The sequence below is a fragment of the Cricetulus griseus genome, chromosome 3, assembly GCF_003668045.3.
Source record: "Cricetulus griseus strain 17A/GY chromosome 3, alternate assembly CriGri-PICRH-1.0, whole genome shotgun sequence".
In the NCBI taxonomy this organism is placed as follows: Eukaryota; Metazoa; Chordata; class Mammalia; order Rodentia; family Cricetidae; genus Cricetulus; species Cricetulus griseus.
In genome coordinates, this window is record NC_048596.1 from 259,713,098 (window position 1) to 259,738,380 (window position 25,283).

Below are 25,283 nucleotides of genomic sequence, written 5' to 3' on the forward strand. Positions count from 1 at the left end.
GTAGAAAAGAAGAGACAGGGAAAGAAAAGATGGAATGGTCAATAATATCAACCTGAAGTCAAACAATTTCATTAATTATTTCCAAAAGCATTGTCATTCTTCAAAAGAAACTATGCCAGTGATTTATTGAAGCTAATAAGCAAGGCGGTTAAAAGCAAAACCAAAACCATATTCTAAAGCTAGCCCCATGCTTGTTTCTCCCATGGGCTCATTCTACTGGACAGATGGTGATAGGGGCCTAGTCTGTTGCTCAGGGCTCAGGAAGTGTGGGCCTTGAAATCATCCTTGTATCCAGCAACCCTTCCTGCCATAAGTTAGGGCTCCATATGGAAAGCAGGTAGACGTGATCAAGCTAACTGCTTTCCTTCCCACAGTCAGATGCACTTTTCCAGGTCATCATGCCAATCACAGAAGCAATTGCTCTTTTGCTCAACCCATGCCTGGCTTCCAGCACTGTTGCTTACCAAACAGTAATGAAAATAACAAGTCTATAAACCTGTGCTTATTGGCAGCATATTAAACTCCCAGGTCTTCAAACCTGGAGCTTATGCGGTGATTTATACCTAGTGAATCCGAGGAAACAGGAGAAGAAGATGAGAAAAAGAGGAAATAATATCCTCCCAGTCTCTGTTCCCTCCCTACCCCTGGCATATGTACATATCATTTCCATTATATGGTTATATATGACAGAAAGAAAAGATTAAGATACAAGAAAAAACTTGAGAAAGCTGGATACAATATATGCCTCTAATCCTAGCAGTTAGGAGCTTGAGGAAGGATCGAAAATGTGAGGCTAACCTGGGTTACATAGTGATATCCTGCCTCAAAGAAACACAATACAAAAAAATGAAAGAAAGGATAGAGAGAGATGATGGTGGTGACAAATAGGAAGAAAGCATTGTACTGAGGAAAGGCTCAAAGCACTCTGACCAGACACTGACTGGGTTTTTGGCATCCCCTGCCTATGGTACTTGCAAATTCACTGATCTTCCTGCCATGTGCGACAGACAGGCTATGATAGCAGTAGCAACTCCAGAATTTTAGTATGCACAGGGTGGAATTAAATTAGTGATGCCCTCCCCCCACATATTGTGCTGGTGAAGGTGAGCTAAGGTACTTGTTTTAGTTCTGCAGGCAGTTATTTTCCACTGTATGTTTATTACAGGTATCTGAAGATGAGGATTCTTGGAGAGGGCCCCAAACTTTCCAGCATCCTTTAATGGTAATGCTTAGTTAGTTCAAGGAGCGTCTTAGATTTAAAGTCTTAAAAGTTGGAAGCAGATCTATTGAGTGAGTTCCTGTGTTTCAATGAACACTGTTTTTTTTTCCCCCTCAGGCCTTGAAACCAGTAAACCAGTACCAGATTTTCACACTGCATAGTCTGTCTATTGATACCAAGGTAAAGAGGGCAGTGAGAATAAAGACAAAGCGACAAAGCATGTATGACTGTAATACCCAGACTGATGACTCTATTTTGTGAGATGTCTTCATTTTCATTGCAGATTGGCTTTATCTGAATAATAAGAGAGGAACCAAATAATTGCTTTAATGGCTTTACATTTTTCGGACTAACCATATTCTTAGTGCTCAGTCTCAATCTTGTTTATACTTTGTGAACAAAACATGTTTTTCTGTATCCACAGACTTCTTGCATTGGGAAGACAACTCCAGAATAGGCCAACCTGTAAGACTTTGAAACTATATGTTGCAGTTACAGGATTCTACTCTAATTATGTATGTGGTTTTTTCAGGTCTGGAGATGTCAGCCTGATTGTGGACCTCATCAACATCAAGCCTTTCTGAGCATTTTGACAATAGATCTTACCAGATGGTCAAGCCCTGCACATGCATGGCATTTAACTGGAACAATATTGCATTTCCAAACCTATGTAAAATTTAAAACATCTAAAAGGTTTATTCCCTGTTACTTGGCTAATGCTGTCTGAGCAAATAAAGTGAGATATCTGGGTTGGACATGTAACACAGGGCATTATCATTTTTAATGTTCAGGTTTAGTGTGTGTTGTGTACATGCATGTAGGGTGTATTAGTGTGTGTATGTGTGTGTGTGTGTATGTGTGTGTGTGTGTGTGTGTGTGTATCTATGTATACGTATCTCTGAGTACATGTGAAGACTAATGGAGCATCTCAGGTGCCTTTTCTATTGTTCTTTGAGACAGGGTCTCTTTCTGAAGTGAGGCTTGTGGTTGGAAGCCCCAGCAATCGTCCTGTCTCTGCCTCTCACAGTGGTGAGGTTACAGGCACATGAAGCCATGTCCTGCTAACACTGTTAACACTGTTAACACTGGGTGCTGAAGGCCAAAGCCCTGGTTCTTATGGTTGAATGTCAAGTACTGCTAGCCACTGAAATCTTAAACAGACCATCAGTATCATTTTTCATTCCTATAGAAACGGAGCATGTGCTTTTGACTGCTGAGCCATCTTTCTAGCTCTTAGACAAGGTCATTTGCTGAGCCCAATGCTCACCCGTTAGCTGAGTTAACGACTGAGTTCATAGGATGCCTGTGCCCTGCCCCTTCCCAGCACTGGAGTTACAGATGCTAACCTTGCCCAGCTCTCATGTAGGTTCTGGGGAACAGACCTCAGGTACTCCTGTTTGTGTGGCAGACAGTTTAACCACGGAGCTATCATTTCTCCAGCCTTACCTCTCCAATCCTGATTGGATTTTCAACACTGTATAATACTGTACACAATTTGAAATCTACAACTCAGTCAACATTACTCAGTTAAATTCTCCTCAGTTATATTTTGGATTTTGAAATACCTAAAAACATAATATAAATATTAAAAATATTTAAAAATTTAGTAAACTGACAGTTTTAGTTAAACAATGACAATTTATTGACATGGCTTGTCCCATTATTATGACAAACAATAAAATTTGTAACTCACAGTTTCTAAATTTCATGTGTATTTCTGAGGCAATTAGAGGAAACTCAGGAAAGAAGTAGCAAGGGAAAGAATAAAGTCAAATGTGTAAAAGTCATTCATTTAGACCAAGCAGAATTTATATTCTAAATCATAAAATATTCGTCTAAAGCACTCATGAAACATACTTTCCATATTAAGAAATCAGCAATGATCAGGTATCTACACCCAGGGGAGAGGGGAGTCATGGGAGTGACCTGATAACTGGCCATAGTATAAGATGTAGAGAGAGCTTTTCCAGCAGCTTGCCTGAGAATAGCAGGGAGGCAAAAACAAATAGAGATGGAATATTTGTCCCTGGGAGCCCAGCATGGTGAGTGTGCCTGCTAAGTGTACAGCAGGGACAGTCACAGCAGCTTAGCTGTGCTCCAGGACCTAGTCAAAGCATAAATCACAACTGGCTCTGTTGGAAGTGGACAAAGGGCACCAACTGCACTGCTAATTGGAAGGAGGAAAACAAGGGCAAAGAGAACAACCAAGCACATCTCATCCTGATACGGCCTGACTAGGTTCTATCACCAAATTAAGCAAGCCTTAATGTGTCATCAAACTTCATAAGATAACCATCAACACGGATAAGAAAACCCGCTATAAACATGTTAGCCAACCATTCTTACAACACAGGAACTTTGCATTATTTTCTGTTCTCCCTGCTGAAGACAGATGACAAGCCTGTCTGTAACAGATAATCATGGCTCAAATACCTGCTTGTGAGAATGGCTCTGTGATGAGCTAGTTGTGTCTGACTCATTTTCCTCTGCAGAGTGGATATTCCAGAATGGAACATGAGGGTAGCCACATTGGATTCAAAACTGTGCCTGATGTTTCTTCCTTCTAAGAAGTTATTTCATAGGTCTTTTCTCCCCATCTTATGAAAATAACATATTTACCATAAAAGATATGAATTTTAGAGAAGTAGAAGATGATAGCAAGAAGCCCTGTGCTTCCACATCAGAGGAAGTCATGACTACACAACAAACCTATGGATGACTTGTACTGAGACAAAATATTGCTTCCTATAGACCCTTCAATGTTTATTTGCATTTCTGCATGTTTTTCCTTCCAGTGGTATTATTGAATTAAAATTAATGGATCAAGAAATAAGATTATTCTGAAAACAATAATTCTGAAACTATTTCCAAAAAGTTCACTGACTTACATTCTATTGTCGAGAATGAATATGGGCTCCTGATGGGAGAGCCAGTTGCATTTATCTTAATTGCCCCCTGCTCCATTTCCTAGTTATTACTAAAGGACTCTTGAACTCATTAGAGTCTTGTTATTACTGATGTATCATGGCAAGTGTTGCAACCTGTTCTGTGTCCTGCAAAAGCCAATTTTAAAATTGAAACTTGTCAAAGAATATGCAGGTGTGTTTTATATTTTATAAGTAGCATTGACAATTTGGTGACTAATAACTCTGAATTTTAAATTTTGAGTCCTCAACTAATGAGTTCCTCATTTAAAACTTGTTTATTTGTTTTTGGTGGTGGGTTATCATTTGGAAACAGCAGCCTTCCTCAATTTTGTATTTATCATAAAACATTTAACTTCTTTACATGTAGTTATTGGGCTAAGTCTACAGTTATTTTTCCTCCAAATATCTGTGATATCATTCCATTGTCTACAAGCTTTGAGGCCGCAATAGGGTACTCAGTGGTCAACCTGAGTTTTATACTTCTCCTGAATACATTTCAGTCTTAAAATTTTTGATCAGTTAATACTTAATACTAGCAAAACAATAATGAACCTAATATGTAACATACTGATAAATTGTGTCTTTTACACTGCGGTACTATGTTCTGAATATGGTGCTTTGGAGAATTTTTAAACAATATGGAAATGTTACTAATTAAATGTTATGTGAAAATCAGTGTATAAAATTGAATTTATAATGTCTTAAAATTCTATGTTGGATCACAGAATCAATGTAATTTTGCAACTTAACAATTAACATAAACAAAAGTTAGTTGTTGATAATTTTCACTAATTGTTCAACACTTAATGATTCATTTTAACCTATTAACTCAAGTTAGGCATTGAATTCAAGCAGTCTTCTCATGTTCAATTTTTCCCAGCTTTTATGATGAATTTCCAAACTTTATCTTCCATCTCCCTTGCCCATCTCCATTTTATAGTGTATCATGGGGCATTTTTGTACTGTTTCACCTGTTGTACTGGGAACTTGCTTAAGAATGGACTCAGAAAATAAGATGAACACAAGCATAGCCCTGAACATACATCAAACCTTCTCTTCATCCCTATGGAACTGTGAACAGAATCTGCACGTGAGTGAACATGAGTATACATGTGAGCATGAGTAATGACTGGGGAAGGGAAAGGTAGAGGTAAATCTTTAATTTTCCTGACTTTGCTCAATTCTGTTATTTTTAAGTTCAAATAATAATTGACATAGTGTCTCTGTCTGACGGGAGGGAGAAGGGAACTGGGATTGTCATGTAAAACAATCTTGTTTCTAATTCAAATAAAAAATCTAAAAACAGAGACAAGGGCAATTCCTTCAGAATCTATAAAAATAATTGATATAGTGGATTTTGTTTCTACATATTATTGAAATTAAGAAATATCTGGAGAGTCATTAACTGATTTATTCAACCAGTAGTTTATCATTCATTCATTTCTTACAAGTCACCCTTTGTGTATCTTATTTTCATAATTATTTATGGGAAATGATGATGTTGGTATTGTTACTATATCATGGTCTGAAGTCTTGTGTTTATTTTTCCCAGATCTGAAATAGGAATACAAACTATTTTGCAAGCCAAAGAGTTACAAAATGTATAGACAGACAAAAGCATTTATTCTCCAGTTAATCATGAGATAGTCATTAAATAAGGAATTGGGCAAGGCAAAGGAAGTTATTTGGGATGTGAATGGTAGACAAGGGGCTAGTTTTGATTATTTAAACATGGATCTAAGGTTGATCAAAGAGATTTGACTATTAGCAAATTGTACTAACCTCACAGGTGAACAATTGTACTTATCTCATGACGGACCAATAACTATGTCATGTGGTTCAGCAAAGTGCACCCACTTTCTTTATATGCATTTCTGACCTTCCTACTCAAACTTAACCCTATATTGACTACAGTGCGTAAGTTTCAACCATTACAAATTTTTTCTGTTCTCAAAAATACTGTATTTCATTTCTCTGCTTCAAATACCTTCTTTTGACACCAATTTGCCCAGTGACTACTTAAGTCTTATATATTCCTCCTAAGCATCTTATACTGAAACATTAAAAAGAGTTAGTACTGTCTCTGTTCATGCCACCAACAGACCACTTAGCTCCTGCTGTATTGTTTTGACTTCATCTACTTGGTATCCCTGTTAGAACAGGAGATTGTTTTGTCTGGCTTGCATTCACATATAACAAAATTGCTTGCTTTATTAAAAGACAATCAATATAACACATGGGGAGTAAATGAATGCATAGTTGAAAGAAAAGCATTCTTGCCCAGGGGGAGGCTCTGGTAGAAGCAAGAGAGGGTGAAGGGGGGGGTTGGGGGCAGAGCAGCCCAGATTCACCTCAGGTGAGAGGCAGAGTGCAGAGGAGCTAGGAAACAAGGAGGACCCCAAGAGAAGATTGCATAGTCCCTCGAAGAAGGGGAGGAGGACAAGAACCCCTGAACAAAATGGGAGCACTGGATATGGGTGTAGAGGAAGGAGGTGAGAAGGGAAGAAGGGGAGGGGGGAGGAGAACAAGAGGACTGAGACAGGGGAGGAGTAGAGGAGGGCAAGAAAGGAGATGCCTTGATAGAGGGAGAAAGTACAGGTTTGGAGAAAGGTCTGGCACAGGGAAAATGTTAGTGGATCCACAGGGATGACCCCAACTAAGAATCCAAGTAGTGGTGGAGAAAATGCCATTGATGCCCTTCCCCTATAAATGAGATGGGTGTCCACCTTGGTTACCATTCCTAGAGCCTTCGTCCAGTAGCTGTTTGAAGCAGAAACAGGCACGCACAGCTAAGCACTGAACCATACTACTGGAACTCAGTTGTGGAGTGGGAAGAGGGATGAGCAAAGGAGCCAAGACGGGGCTGGAGAGACCTGCAGAAACAGTGGACCTGACCTGGTGAGAACATGGAGACCTTAGTCATAAAGCTGCGGAAACAGCATTGGACCAAACCAAGCCCTCTGAATGTGGGTGCCAGCTGGAGGCCAGGGCAGTCTATGGGACCTCTAACAGTAGAACCAGCCATTATCCCTAGAGCACAAATGGACTTTGGGAGCCCATTCCCTATGGAGGAATACTGTTGCAGCCCATATACAACAAGGAGGGCCTGGGCCCTCCCGCAAACGATATGACAGACTTTGAAGGTCCCTGGTGGAGGGCCTCACTGTCCCTGGGGAGGAGTTGGGGGATGGGTTGGGGGGATTGGTGGGGAATATGGGAGGATGGGAGGGCGAGGGAATGGGGGATGGATATGTAAATATGAATGGTAATTATCGAATTTAAATTTAAAAAAGAATGAAAACCATTAATGTCTGTGAGTCTCAGGTTTTCACCTATAAAGTGAGTAATACCAGCCACATATACTTGCTTTAATAATTAAATGAATAAACATGTGAATGTCCTACAAAGTACTTCCGTAGTTCTTGTACAGTGGTCATAAAGATTTATTATACATTTTCCTTCATCTCTAAAGATAACAAGACTCACATTTCAGGTTGACCAACCTGTCAGCAAGAAAACATCAGTTAAGACAATTTCTCCCAGCAGGTAATAATATCTGATGATGTTTTCCAATGCTGAATTATCCAAGTTTTGTTATTGCTAAAAATTTGCTCAGAGTACCCAACAGTGCTAATTACATAAGCAAATGTGAACTAATGTCATAGGAGAGACAATATATTGATGAATTTTCACTTCAGCCTCTCAAATCTAAAGGCTTTCAAACCATGTGAAGTAACTGTGTTTATTTAGTGTCAGTAAGACATGAAAACATGTTTTTGACCCTTCCTGTTAAAGAGCACTGTACCTTCATAGAAAATAAAAAGCAGGAACACATCTCAGTGCTTTATAGAAAATTTCATTTGCCGCTACATAATTATTAAAAGATAAGTAGTTCCTGTATTATTAATGAGAATAAATAAGGAGTTGACAATTAAATAACCATTATTAATGACTTGTTCATTAACATGGTAGTAGTTGGCTGTTTGATCATGAAGAAGAATTAATGTAAGAGAGGAAAATTCAGTAAATAATAAAATATAAGGCTGAAACTTGTGTCTCAGTTAATTAGCAATATAGCTCATTCTAGGGAATGCTAAAGAAAAATTTGCATAGTGAATAGGGGAATAGTTCAAAGCTAATAGGTGCTGTCTACACACAGAGGCCCCGAAACCCGTGTCTCTTTGAGTTCAAGTTTGTTTACTCTTAGAAAAACTTGATTTCCTGTGTCTGAGGAACATAAGCTTATAAAAAAAAGATGAAAAGACTGCTATACATGACTCCAGTAAAGGGATGCTAACAAACTAAGTGTTAATGAATCAAAAACATATGGATTGGACTTCACTTCAAATAGAAATAATTTTAGAATTAAGGGAGAAAGTACTTAACGAAACACAATAGATCTTTCTCAATTTTAAAACCCAAACATTTGAGGTGTCTTCAGAAAGTTCTACTTATTTCTTTCCTTGGTTGTTATTTATCATTTCCATTTTATAGAAGAGATCAATCTCTCTATGGCTAAATAGCCTTTCAAAAGCTTAACAATGTATTGGTTAGCTTATAAACAAGCATCCTGGTCTTTTAGAGATAAAAAGAAAGGTGTTTCAATTATCCAAGACCACCCAACTGAGCGAGGATATCCCTCCTTTGCTGTTTCTTTGCTATGATTTTGAAAATGTAAAAGTGAAATTCTCGTTGCTATATACCTTTTTAAAAACTGTTCTTCTCATGTATTTTCTAAAATGTTGCTAAAACTTGGATTTTTCCAATTTGTTGGGTTACTGTCAACCTCTTTATTGCATAAGAACTTAAGTTACTACAACTTTTGTAGCTCTAATCATAATACACATTCATGTATATTTAATAGCCATAATGAATGATATGATGATGATATAGAACTGGGAAGAAGAAACAACACTATATATATATATATATATATATATATATATATATATAATATTTTGGTTAAAATCATATAGGAATATTCTTAAGCTGTATTTACTAAAATGTGTTTTTACACAAGAATGATCCAGTGACTGATATATCAACAGCCTTTTCAAAAACTAAAGGATGTACCTACAAGAAAATCCTGAATGCATCCCATTGGAACTCCCATTAGAGGGCTAGCATTATAACATGTAATAGTATATGTATGATTCTAAACCATCCATGTCTTAAGTCACAGGCAGTTGTGAGTTGTGAGTTGTTCAACATGGGTTGTAAGAACTAAATTCAAGTCCTTTGGAATAGCAGGGAGTGCTCTCACAACTACAGAGCCATCTCCCCAGACCTTCTGAATTCTTACCATATAAATCTACATTACCATATGGAATTACCATATGAGGTAACTATACATACCACTCCTGGGTATATATCAGCAGGACTCTACGTCCTACTCTAGAAACAGTTGTATTTTTCTGTTTGTTAAAGCCCTAGTGACAATAGGCAAGTTATGGGTTAAGACTAAGTGTCCACCAGCATAAGAATAGATGAAGAAAATGTGCTACATATAAACACATGCTCAAACACATAAATGGAGTTTTTAGCCACAAGGAACAACAAAATTGTCATTGAAAATGAATGCAACTGGAGATCAGCACATTCAAATTAAATATTCCGGTAAAGACAAACATCACATTTTATCTATTTGTGGTCCTAGATATTGTGTGTGTGTGTGTGTGTGTGTGTGTGTGTGTGTGTGTGTGTGTGTGTGTGTGTGACCTTATACACATATGGGACAATTGTGAACTGAATTTGAATTACACATAGGGGAAAAAAGGGAGAGTCAGAGATGAAGATGGCCAACACTTGAAGAAAACTGTGTTTATGAAGCCATGTCTGCATATAATGAATATGGTACAGTAAAAAGTTCATATTAAAAAGTCAATCTTCTGCATTTTGCAGGCATTACTCTTTTAGCTACTCTTTTGAATTCAGTCTTATACTAGGTTTCCATTTCCATGTTCTCTCTGATTCAAATCTCCCTGTTTTCATTTATCATTTTACCCTGCCCCACTCACTTTCAAGTCCAGATCAAGCTAATGAAATATCCAAGTGTCCATTCACCTGATTAAGGTCTCCAAAAGGGACAGGAAGTGACATGTAAAACAACTCAAGCAGTGATTGTGTGATCTTGTGATCTGGGTAGTTGGAAAACATCATGAGTAATTTAGATATACCAATGGATAAACAATTAATGATGGAACATTGAACAGATAACAATAGATTATTTAATTCTGGTGATATGAAAATAGTAGGTAGATGATTTAAACAATTTGTAGAATTCAGTGCAAGGATATCCTAGAGCTCTAGAGACATGAGGTAGAATGTTTTATTTATGCTGTCCATGGCTTCTTTCAACCTGTGAGAAAAATACAGTCCCTAGAATTAGGCAATTTTAAGTTCTTGGTCCAGTATTTTACACCTTTCTTCTGTCTTCATTGGTGTCTCTGTTGCTATGAAGAGATACCATGACCACAGCAAGTCTTATAAAGGAAACATTTAAATGGAATGGCTTCCTTACAGTTTCAGAGGTTCAGTCCATTATCATCATGGCAAGGAACATGGTGGCATGTGTGAAGATATGGTGCTGGCTACATCTTGACCAGAAGGCAACAGGAGGTTGACTGAAATACTGGTTGGCATGCCAAGTATAGGAAACCTCAAGGCCTGCCCCCACAATGACATGACACACTTCCTCCAACAAGACCACACCCACTCCAATAAAGCCATGCCTCATAATAACGAGGTATGAGATCCCCTATGAGATTGTGGGGACAAATTACATTCAAACTACCACATACAAACTGCCACGCTAACCATTGTTGCAACTGGGGGGAAAGGGACTTCACGTATCCAAATCTGCCATCCTGTTACTATCCTGCCATTTTATTTGTTCCCTCCTTTTATACAGAGAAGCCTTAGTATTCCCACTCTTGATACTCATCAACAACTCCCCCAACTTGGCTGCCAATTTATCTTTAGCACTGCCAGCCATAGCATCATACACCAAAGTGTTCTGCTCACCTTGGCTTCAAGCTCTGCCAAAGATGAGCTCTGCCTCTATGCAAGCACCCTAAGTCAGCTTATACATGTGTGTAGTTTACTTGTGAACAATGACAATGGGCTTCTCTATACGATTCATTACTAAACAAGGACAGGGTTTATTCCCCACCTCCTTTTATTAAACATTGTTAATTGTGCATAACTTTGTTAGTAACTTTCTTTACGAATTTGAAGAATGAACTAAGGATGCCAACCAATTGTGTTTACTGCCCCCAGTGCACCAAAGTAGTAATTCAGTAACGACTACTAAATGAGTGGATGAGTGAATCAGGTTTGTTGCCATATATGTATGCTTCCCTGTACACATTCACCTAAGAAGAAGGTGTTTTCATACCACCACACAACCATCTTTGAACCATGGCAAAAACATGCAGACACCAAAATAATCACCTTCATCACATACCTGTAGCTGTGTATGACTAATATATACAGTGAGCAATGGACATTTTTAGATCGCATGCATTCCAGTTTTGCTCTTCAGTAAATCTCTAAATTTTCACACGATTGCCCCATCACTAACAGTTGCCTCTCACCTTCCTTTCCACCTAATACTCTGCTTTTTCAAATGAGCTCCAGGAGTCTGTATTAAAATGGTAGTTTCTTTAAGAAAATAATTACAATGTAAATGAGTCTTCAACAAATAGTAAGGCACATTTTGGAATTGAATGCCTAGGTATCAGAGCTTTGCTTCCTGATACATTTAAGATCATTACATAAGTTTAACCATAGCTATTCAATCTACGGACCTAGAAATATCATTCTTTCTGATGCTAATGAAGGTCCTACGGCACAAATTTATTAAAGGTATACGTTTGCATGGGATAATAATTGGGTCGATAATATTAAATTCATAGGCTCATTATTTAATTGCAAGGGCAGATTATGAATACAGCTTCTAAAATGTATTTTAATGAAAAACACTACATCCTGACCTAATCATATCAACCTTATGCTATCTAATTAAGGATGCAAAAAAGTCATTAGAGTTGCAAAATATTAGTTCCAGCACCATCAGGCTGCAAGCTGCCCCTTCATGAATATATATACTTTTTATTCCATGATAAATAGTTAATGAGGCAAAAATGACAAAATTTGCATGTAGGCAAATTAGTTTAATAGAATGATGTCTTTTTCTGACTACTGAAAGTGACCTTTCCTTATCAGAAAAAGATGGCTAAAATACTTTGAAATTATCATCTTGGCTGTCACTACAGGAATGAAAAATTATATGAGTGAAATGTGAAAATTATAAAATTCAACAATGTTAAGTTCTCATCATGGTGTCAATGTGTTCTGTGCTTTTGTGCTTATCAATTTAATAAAAGGAAATTAAGTATATTATAAAGTGTCCATTTATGGTGCAATTTTTCTAGCACATAAAATGGAGACTTGTATTCTTAATAGCACTATGACAAAACTATAGATCAAATTTGAGAGCACAAGAATTCTAGGCAAGGGTGAGATGGTTCTATGGGTAAAGGCACTTGACACCAAGCCTGAAGCCATGAATTTGATTCCCTCAGGGCCCACATGGTGGACTGAATCAATTTCTGTAAATTGCAAGTTATGGTCTAACCTCTACATGCAGGCTGTGGTATGTGTATATATATATATGTACACACTAAATATATAAATGAACAAATAAAGAAATGTCAGAAAGAATCCTATTTTATGCATGTGAAATATTTTTATATTAAAATACTTCCTCAATTTGTAATTTGGTATTTTTTGATTATAGATAATTATTCTCAATTTAACTGGCATTGTGTCTTTAGTTTAGCCTGTCAGTTGTTCAAAGGGGCAGGCTTGTTCCGTTGCTGAAATAGACTAAACAAGCAAACATGGGACAATGTGAGATGGATAACATGAAAAGTGAATTGTAAGGCTTCATAACACAAGTATCCAGGGACCAAGAGACATAACATACAGGTCAAAGATAAGTCTATGACTTAAATGTTTTAAATTTTATTTTTGTTATTTTCAGTTAAGTGTATTGTGCGTGTATGTGTACCTCTGTGGGTATGTGCTATGAGTCCAGGTGCCTTAAGTAGCAGAGATGTCAGATCCCTCTTGGATCTGGAGTTGTAGGAAGTTATGAGCCAACTGAAATGGGTACAGGGAACCATGTTTAGATTCTTAGGAAGAGCATTACACCCCACTTATCCATCTCTCCTGGACTACATTTTAATTTTGTTTCAAAACTACATTTTATGCACATGTGTGAATGCACCTATCTGTGCATATGTGTGCATGTGCAAACACGAGTGTGCCACAGCATCATGTGAAGGAATCATAGGATCAAACTCTGCTTTATCCATGTGGGTACCAGGGATCAAACTCAGGTCATCAGACTTGACTGCAAGTGTCTTTCTTCATTGAGACATCTCTTGGGAGTATCTTTGTATTCTTAATAAACATGATGTTCTCAACATAGAATAACAGGTATTCTGTGTGATTTCAAAAGATTTATGAAATATATTCATAGTTCTTACCTCTGATAGAGGCTGAGTCAATATGTGTTGTAAAGACAATAATAGATATTTATGTAAACATATGGCCCAACTGTATCTGAATCAAAACCTGCTCTACCATCATTTTGGTTAAATTGTTTACTTTAATTACATTTAATCTACTTGTTTTTTTCTCTACTCCATTTGAATGTGAACACAAAATAATTACTGATACTCAAAGTTTAATGTCTCCTAAGTTCAACTTTTCTCCAACCTAGATCAGCTAAGTAATTTTATAAGAAACAACATAAATATCAATAATTTAACAACCTCCTTCAAAATTCCTTGTAGCATTGAAGCATTAGTCCTATCTTCCCCCTCAGCTAAATAGAGCCAATAAATATTGTAATAATTACATTTTCCTCTATCTTTTTTGTAACTTACTGCTGTTATTTTTGGAACATCCTGGTACTCAACTTTGGATAGCTTTCAAGTTTCTAAACTTCTAGGTTTTCAAACCTAAAAATGAAATAAAATGTTCTTTATACATACCCTAGGCATGGTGAAATTATCTGAGAGAGGAAGTGTTCTTGCATAATTAATTTTAATTGTGTTGAACCTTTACACTTGTTGTTGTAAGTCGGTGAGAACCCAGGATGAATACACAGTAGGATTCAATTTGTTTTGCTTCAATTCAAGGATAGTGATCTGGGAAAAGTCAGTTCTACTTTAGCCTAACTATAAAGTAGAAGTAGACATGCCTGAGTGAAGTAAAACCCCTGCCATTTCTTAAACTAATGTTTAAATATCTGTTAAATAGTCATTAGGATGAAGTTCAATGTGTTCATTCCATGGGCAAATAAAGTATGCCCAACTATCCGACTATGGTGATTTGAATGGAGAATGCCCAACATAGGATCAGGCATTTGAACAGTTGGTGGAGCTTTTTTGAGTTGATTATGGAACCTGTAGGAGGTGAAGGCCTGCTGGACTAAGTGTATCACCAGGCATGGGCTTTGGGGGTTTAGAGCCTTCCCCACTTCCAGTTCACCCTCAGCTTTCTGTGTTGGCTGAGGTGTGATCACTGCTCATGCTCCAGTCCCTTGTTCAGGACACTGGACAGTCAGGTCAGACAGGAAATTATGACTAAAAGGATACAGTTCTGTCTTAATTAAATCTGCAGAGAATATTCCTGGATTAAGAATTGTGAAAGCAGCCTTATTCATGATAGACAGAACCTGCAAACAACCTAGATGCCCCTCAACTGAAGAATGGATAAGGAAAATGTGGTACATTTACACAATGGAGTATTACTCAGCTGTAAAAACAATAATGACCTCGTGAAATCTGAAGGCAAATGGATGGACCAGGAAAAACTATCCTGAGTGAGGTAACCCAGACTCAGAAAGATAAACTTGGCATGTATTCACTCATAAGTGGATGTTAAATGCAAAGCAAAGAATAACCAGTCTATAATCCACAGCTCTAGAGAAGCTAGGTAACAAGGAGGACCATAAAAGGGACACATGGAGCTCAGTGGGAAGGGAAAATAATGAGATCTACTGGGTAAACTGGGGATGGGGGGACTGGTAAGAGAGAGAGGAGGGGGGATGAGAACATGAGGTAACAGGATGTTTGAGGCAATGGGGGATGGAGGGGAAGAACAATGAAAGAGATATTTTAATAGAAAAAAGCCACTATGTAGCTAGGGAGAAACCTGGTACTAGGGAAAGTCCCAGGAATCCACAAGAATGACCCCAGCTAAAACTCCTAGCAATAATAGAGAGGATGCCTGCACAGGCCTACTCCTGTAATCAGATGGGTCAATATCCCAACTATAATCATAGAGCCATAGTCCAGTAATCTATGGAACCACATGCAGAGATCCACAATCAAGAACCAGGTGGAGCTCAGGGAATACAGTCAAAGAGAAGGAGGAGGGAATATATGAGCAAGGGAGGTCAAGATCATGATGGAGAAATCTGCAGAGACAGCTGAACCAAGTTCATGGAAACTCATGAACTCTAGACCAACAGCTGCAGAGACTCCAGGGGACCCAACTAGACCCTCTGTATATGGGAGACACTTTTGAAGTTTGGACTGTCTGAGGGGCCCCTAGCACTAGGACCACAATACAAACCTGGTGCATGAGCTAGCTTGTTGGAGCCCATTCCCTATAGTGGGATGCCATGCTCAGCCTTAATGCATGGAATGGGGGGCTTGGCCCTGCCCCAACCTATTGTGTCAGACTTTGTTGACTCCTCATGGGAGCCTTTACCTGTGAGGAGGAGCAGACTGCGGGTGGGCTAGGTGAGATGAGGGCGGGTGGCAGGAGGTGTAGGAGGGAGAACTGTGGTTGGAATGTAAAATGAAATTTAAAAGAATAAATAAATTATAAAAAATTTAAAAAGACTTGTGAAAGCGGGAGAACTAGCCCCACCCCTATTCATCACTGTAAGAGGTGAACTAGCTGGGACAATGCTGGAGAGCTAACCCTGGTGGTGAAGACAGGGGAGAGCTGGTGGGCTGACCAACCCTGAAACTGCCCAGGCCCAGAACCAGGGTTATGAGTTGGCCCATCCCAACATCTACCCCATTTATGATCTGCTGAAGCACGTGAAGAAGTTGGTCCTGCAGATCCAAAGCTGACAAGGGGAACAACGGGATATCCAAGAGGAGTCCCAGTAAGGGCTCAGCATCAATAATGTAGTAGAACCAAAAACAAAGACACTTTGCAATGAACACTTATACCTAAAGATATATGGATAAAAGAGTTTACTTCCTGACTCACTATGTTGCACCACAGCCTCCATGACAAAAGTTTTTTTTTTCTTTTTTTCTCTTAAATTATATGCTATTTTATTGGGGGAGGGGTTATAAGGGCAGAGAGTGGACACAAAGGAATAGGAAATAAATAGGATTGAGATACACGATGTGAAAGACACAAAGAATAAAAAGAAAGTTTATTTTTAAAAGAGACTTGGAGAAAGACTCTTACACAAGTAGCTAGAGAATCTCCCTTAGACAGAAGTCTATGTGACCTTGAAGATGTATAAAAGCTTCACAAAAGTATTCATATTTTTATGAATTACTTGCATTATTTAAAAGATGCATGCTGATTGGGTAGAGGTGAGATGGATAAAAATGCAGGAGATGTGACTCAAAAAGTAGGTGAGAAGCAGTCAATGGGAAGAAAGGCAGGGTTACATTTACATGTTCAAAGAGTCATGGTAACCAGAGCAGAGAAGGGATTCACATTGTGAAAATGGGACAAGAGCAGGGTGAAATTACAAATAGACATTGCAGTACTCAGGTCCTACAGCTCTTTCACAGTGGGCCCTGAGGTCCTGCATCTATGCTGCAAAGGAAACTAGATTAAAGAAGAAAATCCCAGCAAGTTCAACAGGATTTGATCAGATAAAAGACAACAAGATGAGGGCAGGTTTGGAAAAACTCTGCATTTTGGTCCTTTGCAATTCAGAATAGATGAAAATGTTACATACAAAGACCACAGGAGTATAATTCCTTTGGGGTCCTGACACAGGTGGAGTGCAAGTTAAATTAAACATGTCTGAGATACAGTCAGGCTGAACCACAGGAGTTAGTTTGTCTGTAGGCTATCAATCTAAAAAAAAAAATCAAAATAAGCTACTGGGCTATATATTTGGAGACTCAAAAGGGAGGTGTGGCCAAATGTGTGTATTTGAGAGCCTTTATAAGGGAGGGCAGTACTTTGAAAAGAATTGACCAAAAGACTGTGTAGAGTAAGAAGCAAGAAAAACAGGTAGACAACTCTGGCATGGAGAATGAAGAGCCCAAGGAAGCAAATATCTAGTGTTGCCAAAGATTGAAAAGAAAAATTTTAATGTCTGTAGAGAACACCTAAAGAAGAGACTCTGGGGATATCAAAGAACTATGGGAAGACAATTACTTCCTTCATAGTTTCCACTCAAACTCCATTGAAGCCAATCCCTCATGTACAAACGCCTCACCCCCACCTTCCTTTGTGCTGCTCATGACTTTTGTAGAGATTTGCCCCCCACACTACACACACATATATGAATATACACACATAAATATATCTGTTTGTGTGTGTGTGTGTGAAAAGAATAACCTCTAAACTAACAAGCACCTCTCTTTGACAAATAAACAGAAAAGAATATCCATAAAAATCCATTAAATCAAATCCATAAAATTCATATTGTGGTGTCAAACAAGCTAGTGAGCCACTTCCAAAACACCGGGAGGAAAGGCAGAGCTTGCTGATGTGGGGACAGAGGGGGTTTCCTTAGCACACTCAGGTCAACTTCACACCAACTCACCTTCCTTCTCTCGCCATGGATCCCTCTCCACTGCTCAGACCTTTTCATGATGTGACTTAGCTCCTGATTGGAAATTTCCAAATCGTACGGTATGAAGAACTTGGCTTCTTCACTGTGGATTCTTTGAAATGCATCTAATATCCAAGAGTCATTGTGCAACCTAAGAAAAGAGGATTTTAAAAACAAATAGGATTTCAGGTCTGGGTTTACATTGCCAAAGATTTTTTTCATCCAAAGTGCTGAACAAGTAGTATTTTTCTTAGTATCATCTATTTATTCAGCTCATTTGTCCCATTATTTGTTTTCAAAAATTATTTGATGATTACATTTCCAGAAATTATTTACAAATATTTTCAGCTATATATCCAAATCCAAAAATTACAATCCGGGTATTTTTGCTTGTATGGCCTATAAACCTACTGACTAGTTTTTGATGCCCAACAGACTGAAGAAAATTAAGAAGTATGTGGCCATTGATGGCAATCGAACATCCAAATTAGGTAAGTATTAGGGATTTCCCTAAAGAAAATTAAATTTGAATTCACTCTTCCTCCATATGTTGATTTTAGAATATCCCTTGCACTCCATTCCTCCCCTACCTTCCTCATGCCCCATAAACCCCTTGACACTGGTAAGTTATTATCTACAGGATTATTGTGAACATTAACTAAGTCAGTGTTTAAGAACATCTTCCATTAAATATCCCCAATGGCGGAGAAAATAAACATGTATACTACCCCCAATCCACTTGTATTTATTTTATTATGTTTTGTTTGTCAAAACACAGAGTAAAATTGAAACTCTGAAGGAATACCTTGTTTATTCTTTGTCTTTGTATAGCTTTGGTTCTACTTACATACCTAGAACTAGTTTCAATAGAGGTGTGTTGGTAACACTAGGCTAAACCAACATCCCTCATGGATCAGCGTCAATATGCTAATCCAGGAGAAATTTGAAAAGTAACTATGGTGTATAATGGACTCTCAATACACTAGATATTTGGACAACTGTCCTTTGCATTTGGACCACTTGTAAATTTCTGAGATGTTCTCCATCTGCTATAAAATTAAGCTTCTGACTGCAGAGTGTATGATGGGTACATCTATAATCCCCATGCTTAAAGGTTAGGGAACATTATGAAAGAAGGGGCATAAAGCTTGTAATAGCCAGAGAACCAGGGTGTCTACTACAAAATAGTGTATATGTCTATGTATGTCAGGGAAGCTACATCCATGATATCTAATCAGCATAGTTGCTGAAACAAGATCAGCACAATGACAACAGTTGATAAACCAGTGTGTGTAGGGGATATCTCACAAGGCTCTACTCTTAAATAAAGAATTATGGACCATTAAGGGCAGCGGAGAGAGGGAGAATTGGTCTTCTTCAAAGATGACCCCCTTTTAGTTTATCCAACCCCAAGTGATCAGCCCTAAACACATGTACATATGAGCAAAAAAAAATATATATATATATATATATTATAAATGCATGCATTTATGTGTGTCATAATTATAAGACTATGAATTTTATGGAGTGCTCAGAAGGAACTGGAAGGGAGAAAGGGCATAAAATGATATAAATATAATACTCATATATGAAATTCTCAAGAAGAAATATACTTAGCCATATTACAGAAATGCCTTTTGAACATTCCAATTGGAGATTTGGAAGCATTTTACTACAGTGGTCAAATAAATAAATGCTAAAAGAATTCTAGTTAATGCATTTGAAATAGTTCTATATTAAAATGCCTCTTTAATGTGGAGTAAGGGGAAAACTCCTCCATTGCTTGTGGGAGTGCAAACTTGTACAGCCACCTTGGGAATCAGTAGGGCGGTTTCTCAGAAAATTAGGAATCAATCTACCTCAAGACCCAATGATACCACTCTGGGCATACACCCAGAGTATGTACAATCATATGACAAGGACATTTGCTTAACAATGATCATAGCAGTATTATATGTAATAGCCAGAACCTGGAATCAACCTAGATGCCCGTCAACCGAAGAATGGGTAAAGAAAATGTGGTGCATTTATACAATGGAGTACTACTCAGCTGAAAACAAAAACAAACAAAAAGTCAAGACAATAACATTATAAAACCTACAGGCAAATTGATGGAGTGAAATAAAAACCAAAAATCAAAACACCCCAAGTGAGGTAACCCAGACTCAGAAAGACAAATACAGTATGTCCTCACTCATAAGTGGATACTAGATACAAGGCAAAGGATAACCGGACTACAATCCACAGCTTCAGAAAAGCTAAGTAATAAGGAGGGCCCTAAGAGGGACACATGGATCATCCTGCAAAGGGAAATAAGATGTGATCTCCTGGGTAAACTAGGGGTTAATGGGGGTGGAAAGGGGGAGGGCATGGGGGATGAGAATAGGATAGTTAAGTTGGGGGAGGGATGGAAGAACAGTTAAAGAGATACCTTGATAAAGACAGCAATTGTGTGGCTAGGGAGAAACGTGGTGCTAGGGAAATTGCCAGAAACCCACATGGATGACCCCAGCTAAGACTCCTAGCAACAGCAGAGAGGGTGACTGAACTGGCCTTCCCCTGTAATCAGATTGGCAAATACCCCAACCATCATCATAGAGCTTTCATCCAGTAATTAATGAAACCAGATGCAGAGCTCCACAACCAAGCACCAGGCCAGCTCAGGAAACCAGTCAAAGAGAGGGAGGAGGGAATGCATGAACAATGGAGGTCAAGATCATGAAGAGGAAATCTACAGAGACAGCTGAACTAAGCTTATGGGAACTCATGAATTCTAGGCTGACATCTGTGGAACCTCTCTGGGACAGAACTAGGCCCTCCATATGTGGGAAGACAGTTTTGAACTATATGAGAGGCCCTTGACAGTAGGACCAGGGTCTGTCCATGGTTCATGAACTAGCTTGTGGGAGCCCATTCCTTATGGTGGGATGCCATGCTCAGCCTTAAAGCTGGGACGAGGGGCTTGGTCCTAACTAAACTCAATATGCCAGGCTTTATTGACTTCCCATGGGAGTCCTTACCCTTTACAGGGAGTGTACTGGGGGTGGGCTGGGGAAGAGTGAAGGGGGAGGAGTGGGAAGAGGAAATGTGGTTGCAATGTAAAATAAAATAAAATACCTCTTCACTTCTTTTATTTATTTATTTATTTATTTATTTATTTATTTATTGTATATTTGAATTACAAACAAGATTGAATTACATGACGATCGCAGTTCCCTTCTCCCTCCCTTCCTTCTCTACCACCCCCCCAACTAAAATCCTACCTGTCATATGTCCTTTCTTCTAATCTACACCTGACTCAAAGTTTCTGCTTCCTCATGACCTCTGCATTCTTCCTTTTCTTCCCTTCTCACTCTTGTAGCTTCCTCCCCCTCTTCCCGTGCTCTCAATTTGCTCAGGGGATGGTGACCCTTTCTCCTTCTCCAAGGGACAAAGTTTGTCTCTTTTAAGGTCTTCTTTGTTTACTAGTATCTTTGGCAGTGTGGATTGTAGGATAGTAATCCCTTACTCTATGTCTAAAATCCACATATGAGTGAGTACATATCATGTTTGTCTTTTTGTGATTGGGTTACCTCGCTCAGAATGGTTTCTTCCAGTTCTATCCATTTTCCTGCAAACTTCAAGTTTCAATTTTTTTCTGCTGAGTAGTACTCCATTGTGTAAATGTACCACATTTTCTCTATCCATTCTTCGGTTGAGGGACATCTAGGCTACTTCCAGTTTCTGGCTATTACAAATAATGCTGCTATGAACATGGTTGAACAGATGTCCTTGTTGTATGAATGTGCTTCTTTTGGGTATATGCCTAGGAGTGGAATTGCTGGATCTTGTGGTAGACTCATTCCCATTTTCTTGAGGAGTCGCCATACTGATTTCCAAAGTGGCTGTACAAGTTGGCACTCCCACCAGCAGTGGAGGAGTGTTCCTCTTTCTCCACATCCTCTCCAGCATAAACTGTCATTGGTGTTTTTGATTTTAGCCATTCTGACAGGAGTAAGATGGTATCTCAGAGTTGTTTTGATTTGCATTTCCCTGATGGCTAAGGATGTTGAACACTTTCTTATGTGTCTTTCAGCCATTTTAGATTCCTCTATTGAGAATTGTCTATTTAGTTCTGTACCCCATTTTTTAATTGGATTGTTTGGTGTTTTGGAGAATAGCTTCTTGAGTTCTTTGTATATTTTGGAGGTCAGCCCTCTGTCAGATGTGGGGTTGGTGAATATCTTTTCCCAGTCTGTGGGCTGTCGTGTTGTCTTGCTAATAAATGGGACCTTCTGAAACTGAGAAGCTTCTGTAAGGCAAAGGACATAGTCAGCAAGACAAAACGACAGCCCTCTTCAATTCTTAATTTAGTATTTTAGATTATAGATACTTGTTCTCAATTAAACTCATATTATATCTTGAGATTAGCATGTCAGTTGTTCAAGAAGGCAGGCTTGCCTCCTTGCTGAATAAGACTAAACACGCAAAAATAAGAAAAACAGAATTTAAAAGAAGAACTAAATCCAAAGTTTCTTTTATTCTATCATGTTATAGTACATATTTCCAGGTGAGGTAGTGACATGCCTTTAATTCCAGCATTCAGGAGGCAGAAGTGGTAGATCTCGGAGAGTTTAAGGCCAGCCTCATTTACAAAACAAGTTCAAGGGCAAGTTCAAGTTCAAAACAAGTTCAGGTCTTACAGAGTGAGACCCTGTCTCAAACAAACACATGCAAACAAACACAGCTTCATTTAATTGCCTCTAATTTGATTCTTTCTAATATAGTAACACTGATTTTTTTAACCTGAATTTGTGAATAAAACTCTGAGTCTCTTTTATCTTCCATTGATCTTGAATTCATCACAGGGCTGGTTATGTAGCCTGTGAGACAGTATAACTACTGGGAAATGAACCCAAGACTATGCATATGCAGCAAAGACACTCCATCCTAGAGCTGCATCCCCAACCAACCTGACTCCATCTTGGAATGGTTCCACTGTTGTGCTGTGCTTTGAGATTCTGGAGCATCCATCTGAATGATTTGCTGGTTGGCTTATTGAACAAGAACTACCCTTGACCACTCTCTTCTGTTTGTTCAGTGTAAGATACATCATTCTGTTTCCATGGTGATTTAATGCATTTAAATTACTGTCAAGTTAGTGTTGTACACAGTTTCTATATGAAGATTTTTAAGTGCAGGATTATCAACAATGCAATTAACTTTGAATGAATTAGGATTCACAGTCCTGTTTCTGCTGGCTTCTGTTCCTTTTGCCCAGAAAATATCTGACTTCTTTTTTATTTCTCTTCTATTCTGTGTGAAAGAATAATTATGTAAACATCAAAGCTTGGATCTGCAGGACAGTTAACAAATGTTTTGACAGGGAACAAAATGGCACATTGGAATATGGAAATCTGTGCAAAGATTAATTGCATTTTAGTCGTATTTAATTTTTTTTCTTGCCATTTTGGGTGGCATTTTCCAATGTAAAGCTCCATGATGTGTTGTTAATGAGTCAATTTACAAACCTTTATTAGTTTTCAGCATATTTTACAGCTCTATAAAGCCATTTTACAGAAGCAAGTAAAAGACACTTAGTAATTGTATATGTAAATAAAAATAAATAAATAGAAACTCATGGTTATATAATTTTTGATTATATAAATTATATAAATTAGTTAGATGATATAACACATATCCAAACAGGATTTTATTCATTATGGATAGAAAGACATTTTATCCTTTGATGCATTTTTCTGAGTCTCCATTTTTTCAGGTTCTCCTCAGAAGGCAGAGGACCCAGGTGAATTTCAAAAATAAAAACAACAAACAATGCAGAATAGTTGGAGTTTTGTTTTTAAATTGTGTATTGGTGACATTGATTAAAAACAACCACAACAAAAAGCTATTGTGTGTGCCACATTTCAGATGTGTGTGTGTGTGCCAGTCAAGTTGAATGATGTCAGATGAAAGATACTGGCTCGCACTGGGCAAGAAATGGAAAGAGCAAAAGCAACCATGGAAGCACTAGCTCATGAACCTGAGAGAGGTACATAATTTTTGTAGGGATTTTTTTTTTTGTGATTTGAGGCTTTTAAGAGGGCGCTACTATTTTCTGATGTTAAAAATATTACAGCATTCTATGGTGTCACTGCCAACATGGATTTCCTTTAACAGTTCGACTTTTCGATACGTCTGAATTTTTTTGTATCTTAAGTTATTTTTTCAAAATGTAATTAAAAAGTGAACTCCAGTCCACCTGTCTGCAATGCCTTAGGCATTATTGTTTGGAGAAATAGGTCACTTACTCTGCCACAGGTGCTGATGATGGCCAATGAAACCAAGTAATTTGCCAAGCCCTCTGCCCTCTGCCCTACATACGCAGCACTTCCCGCTTGCTGAGTGGCAGAAGCTACTGTGTTTGTTCACATCGAAATGTGGGTCATTTCCAGAAACCTAATATGTGACATTTCTTTCAAAGCTAAAAAGGACAAGTGTGAACAGCTACTGGACTATTTTAAGGGCTATGAGAAAAGGTGGAGTCTGCAGCTTTAAACTGCTTGAAATGCAAATGTATATAATTGTATATTTTACTCCAAAAAGTGTCATTTTACACACAAAGTGGCCAATGCATGTATGGTGTGCCACCACATTAGGACAATGCAGGGAGGTCTCTGAACAGACAGCACACAGTCAGTTGACTCAAATCCATTCTTACTCTTAACACATGCTAAAATGCATGTGGCCTTTAGTAGGACTGACAAATACCTTAAATGAGGAGCATGACAGCCAAGAACTGATATACATGGAGACAGGTTCAGCTGGGTTCCTAGAAACCACTGTGTACTCACAACTATGCTTAATAGTAAACGCAATTCATCTGAGTCTGATGCAGAGTCGCCAGGGATGGCACAACAACAGGATTCCAGGCTTGAGGCAGTACAGGGCCAGAGAGCCCAGGAATCACCACTGCCTGCTGTGGGCAAGACAGAGCCTGGCTGAGGGAGTGGTTGCATACTGGAAGATGAGGAGGAGGAACAATTGAGGGTATGCAGAGTCCACATTTACTCCACCCGCTCATCTACTGGTCGACGGATGTGGCAATTTCTTCTCACTCTTTGGCTAATTGTGAATAATCACCACAGAATGTGAGCATGCATTTCTGAGCTATCCAGCTTTAATTCTCTGGAATATATATGCAGAAATAGGGTCATAGATCATATGGAAATGTTTGAATTATTTGAGGATCCTCGTGCCCACACTTCTATATAAGAACAGCATTGCTTTGTGTTCTTACCAATAGTGCACCAAT

At 38.4% G+C, this 25,283-nt stretch overlaps 1 protein-coding gene across 1 annotated transcript in view; it reads right to left on the reverse strand.

The window, feature by feature from the left end:
* Nucleotides 1-25,283, reverse strand: part of Ofcc1 (orofacial cleft 1 candidate 1) — a 314,659-nt gene that overhangs the window by 46,942 nt on the left and 242,434 nt on the right. The window contains exon 19 of the mRNA XM_035441726.1: nt 17,981-18,140. Within this exon, the coding sequence (XP_035297617.1) occupies nt 17,981-18,140 (160 nt within the window). The remainder of the gene's footprint in view (nt 1-17,980; nt 18,141-25,283) is intronic.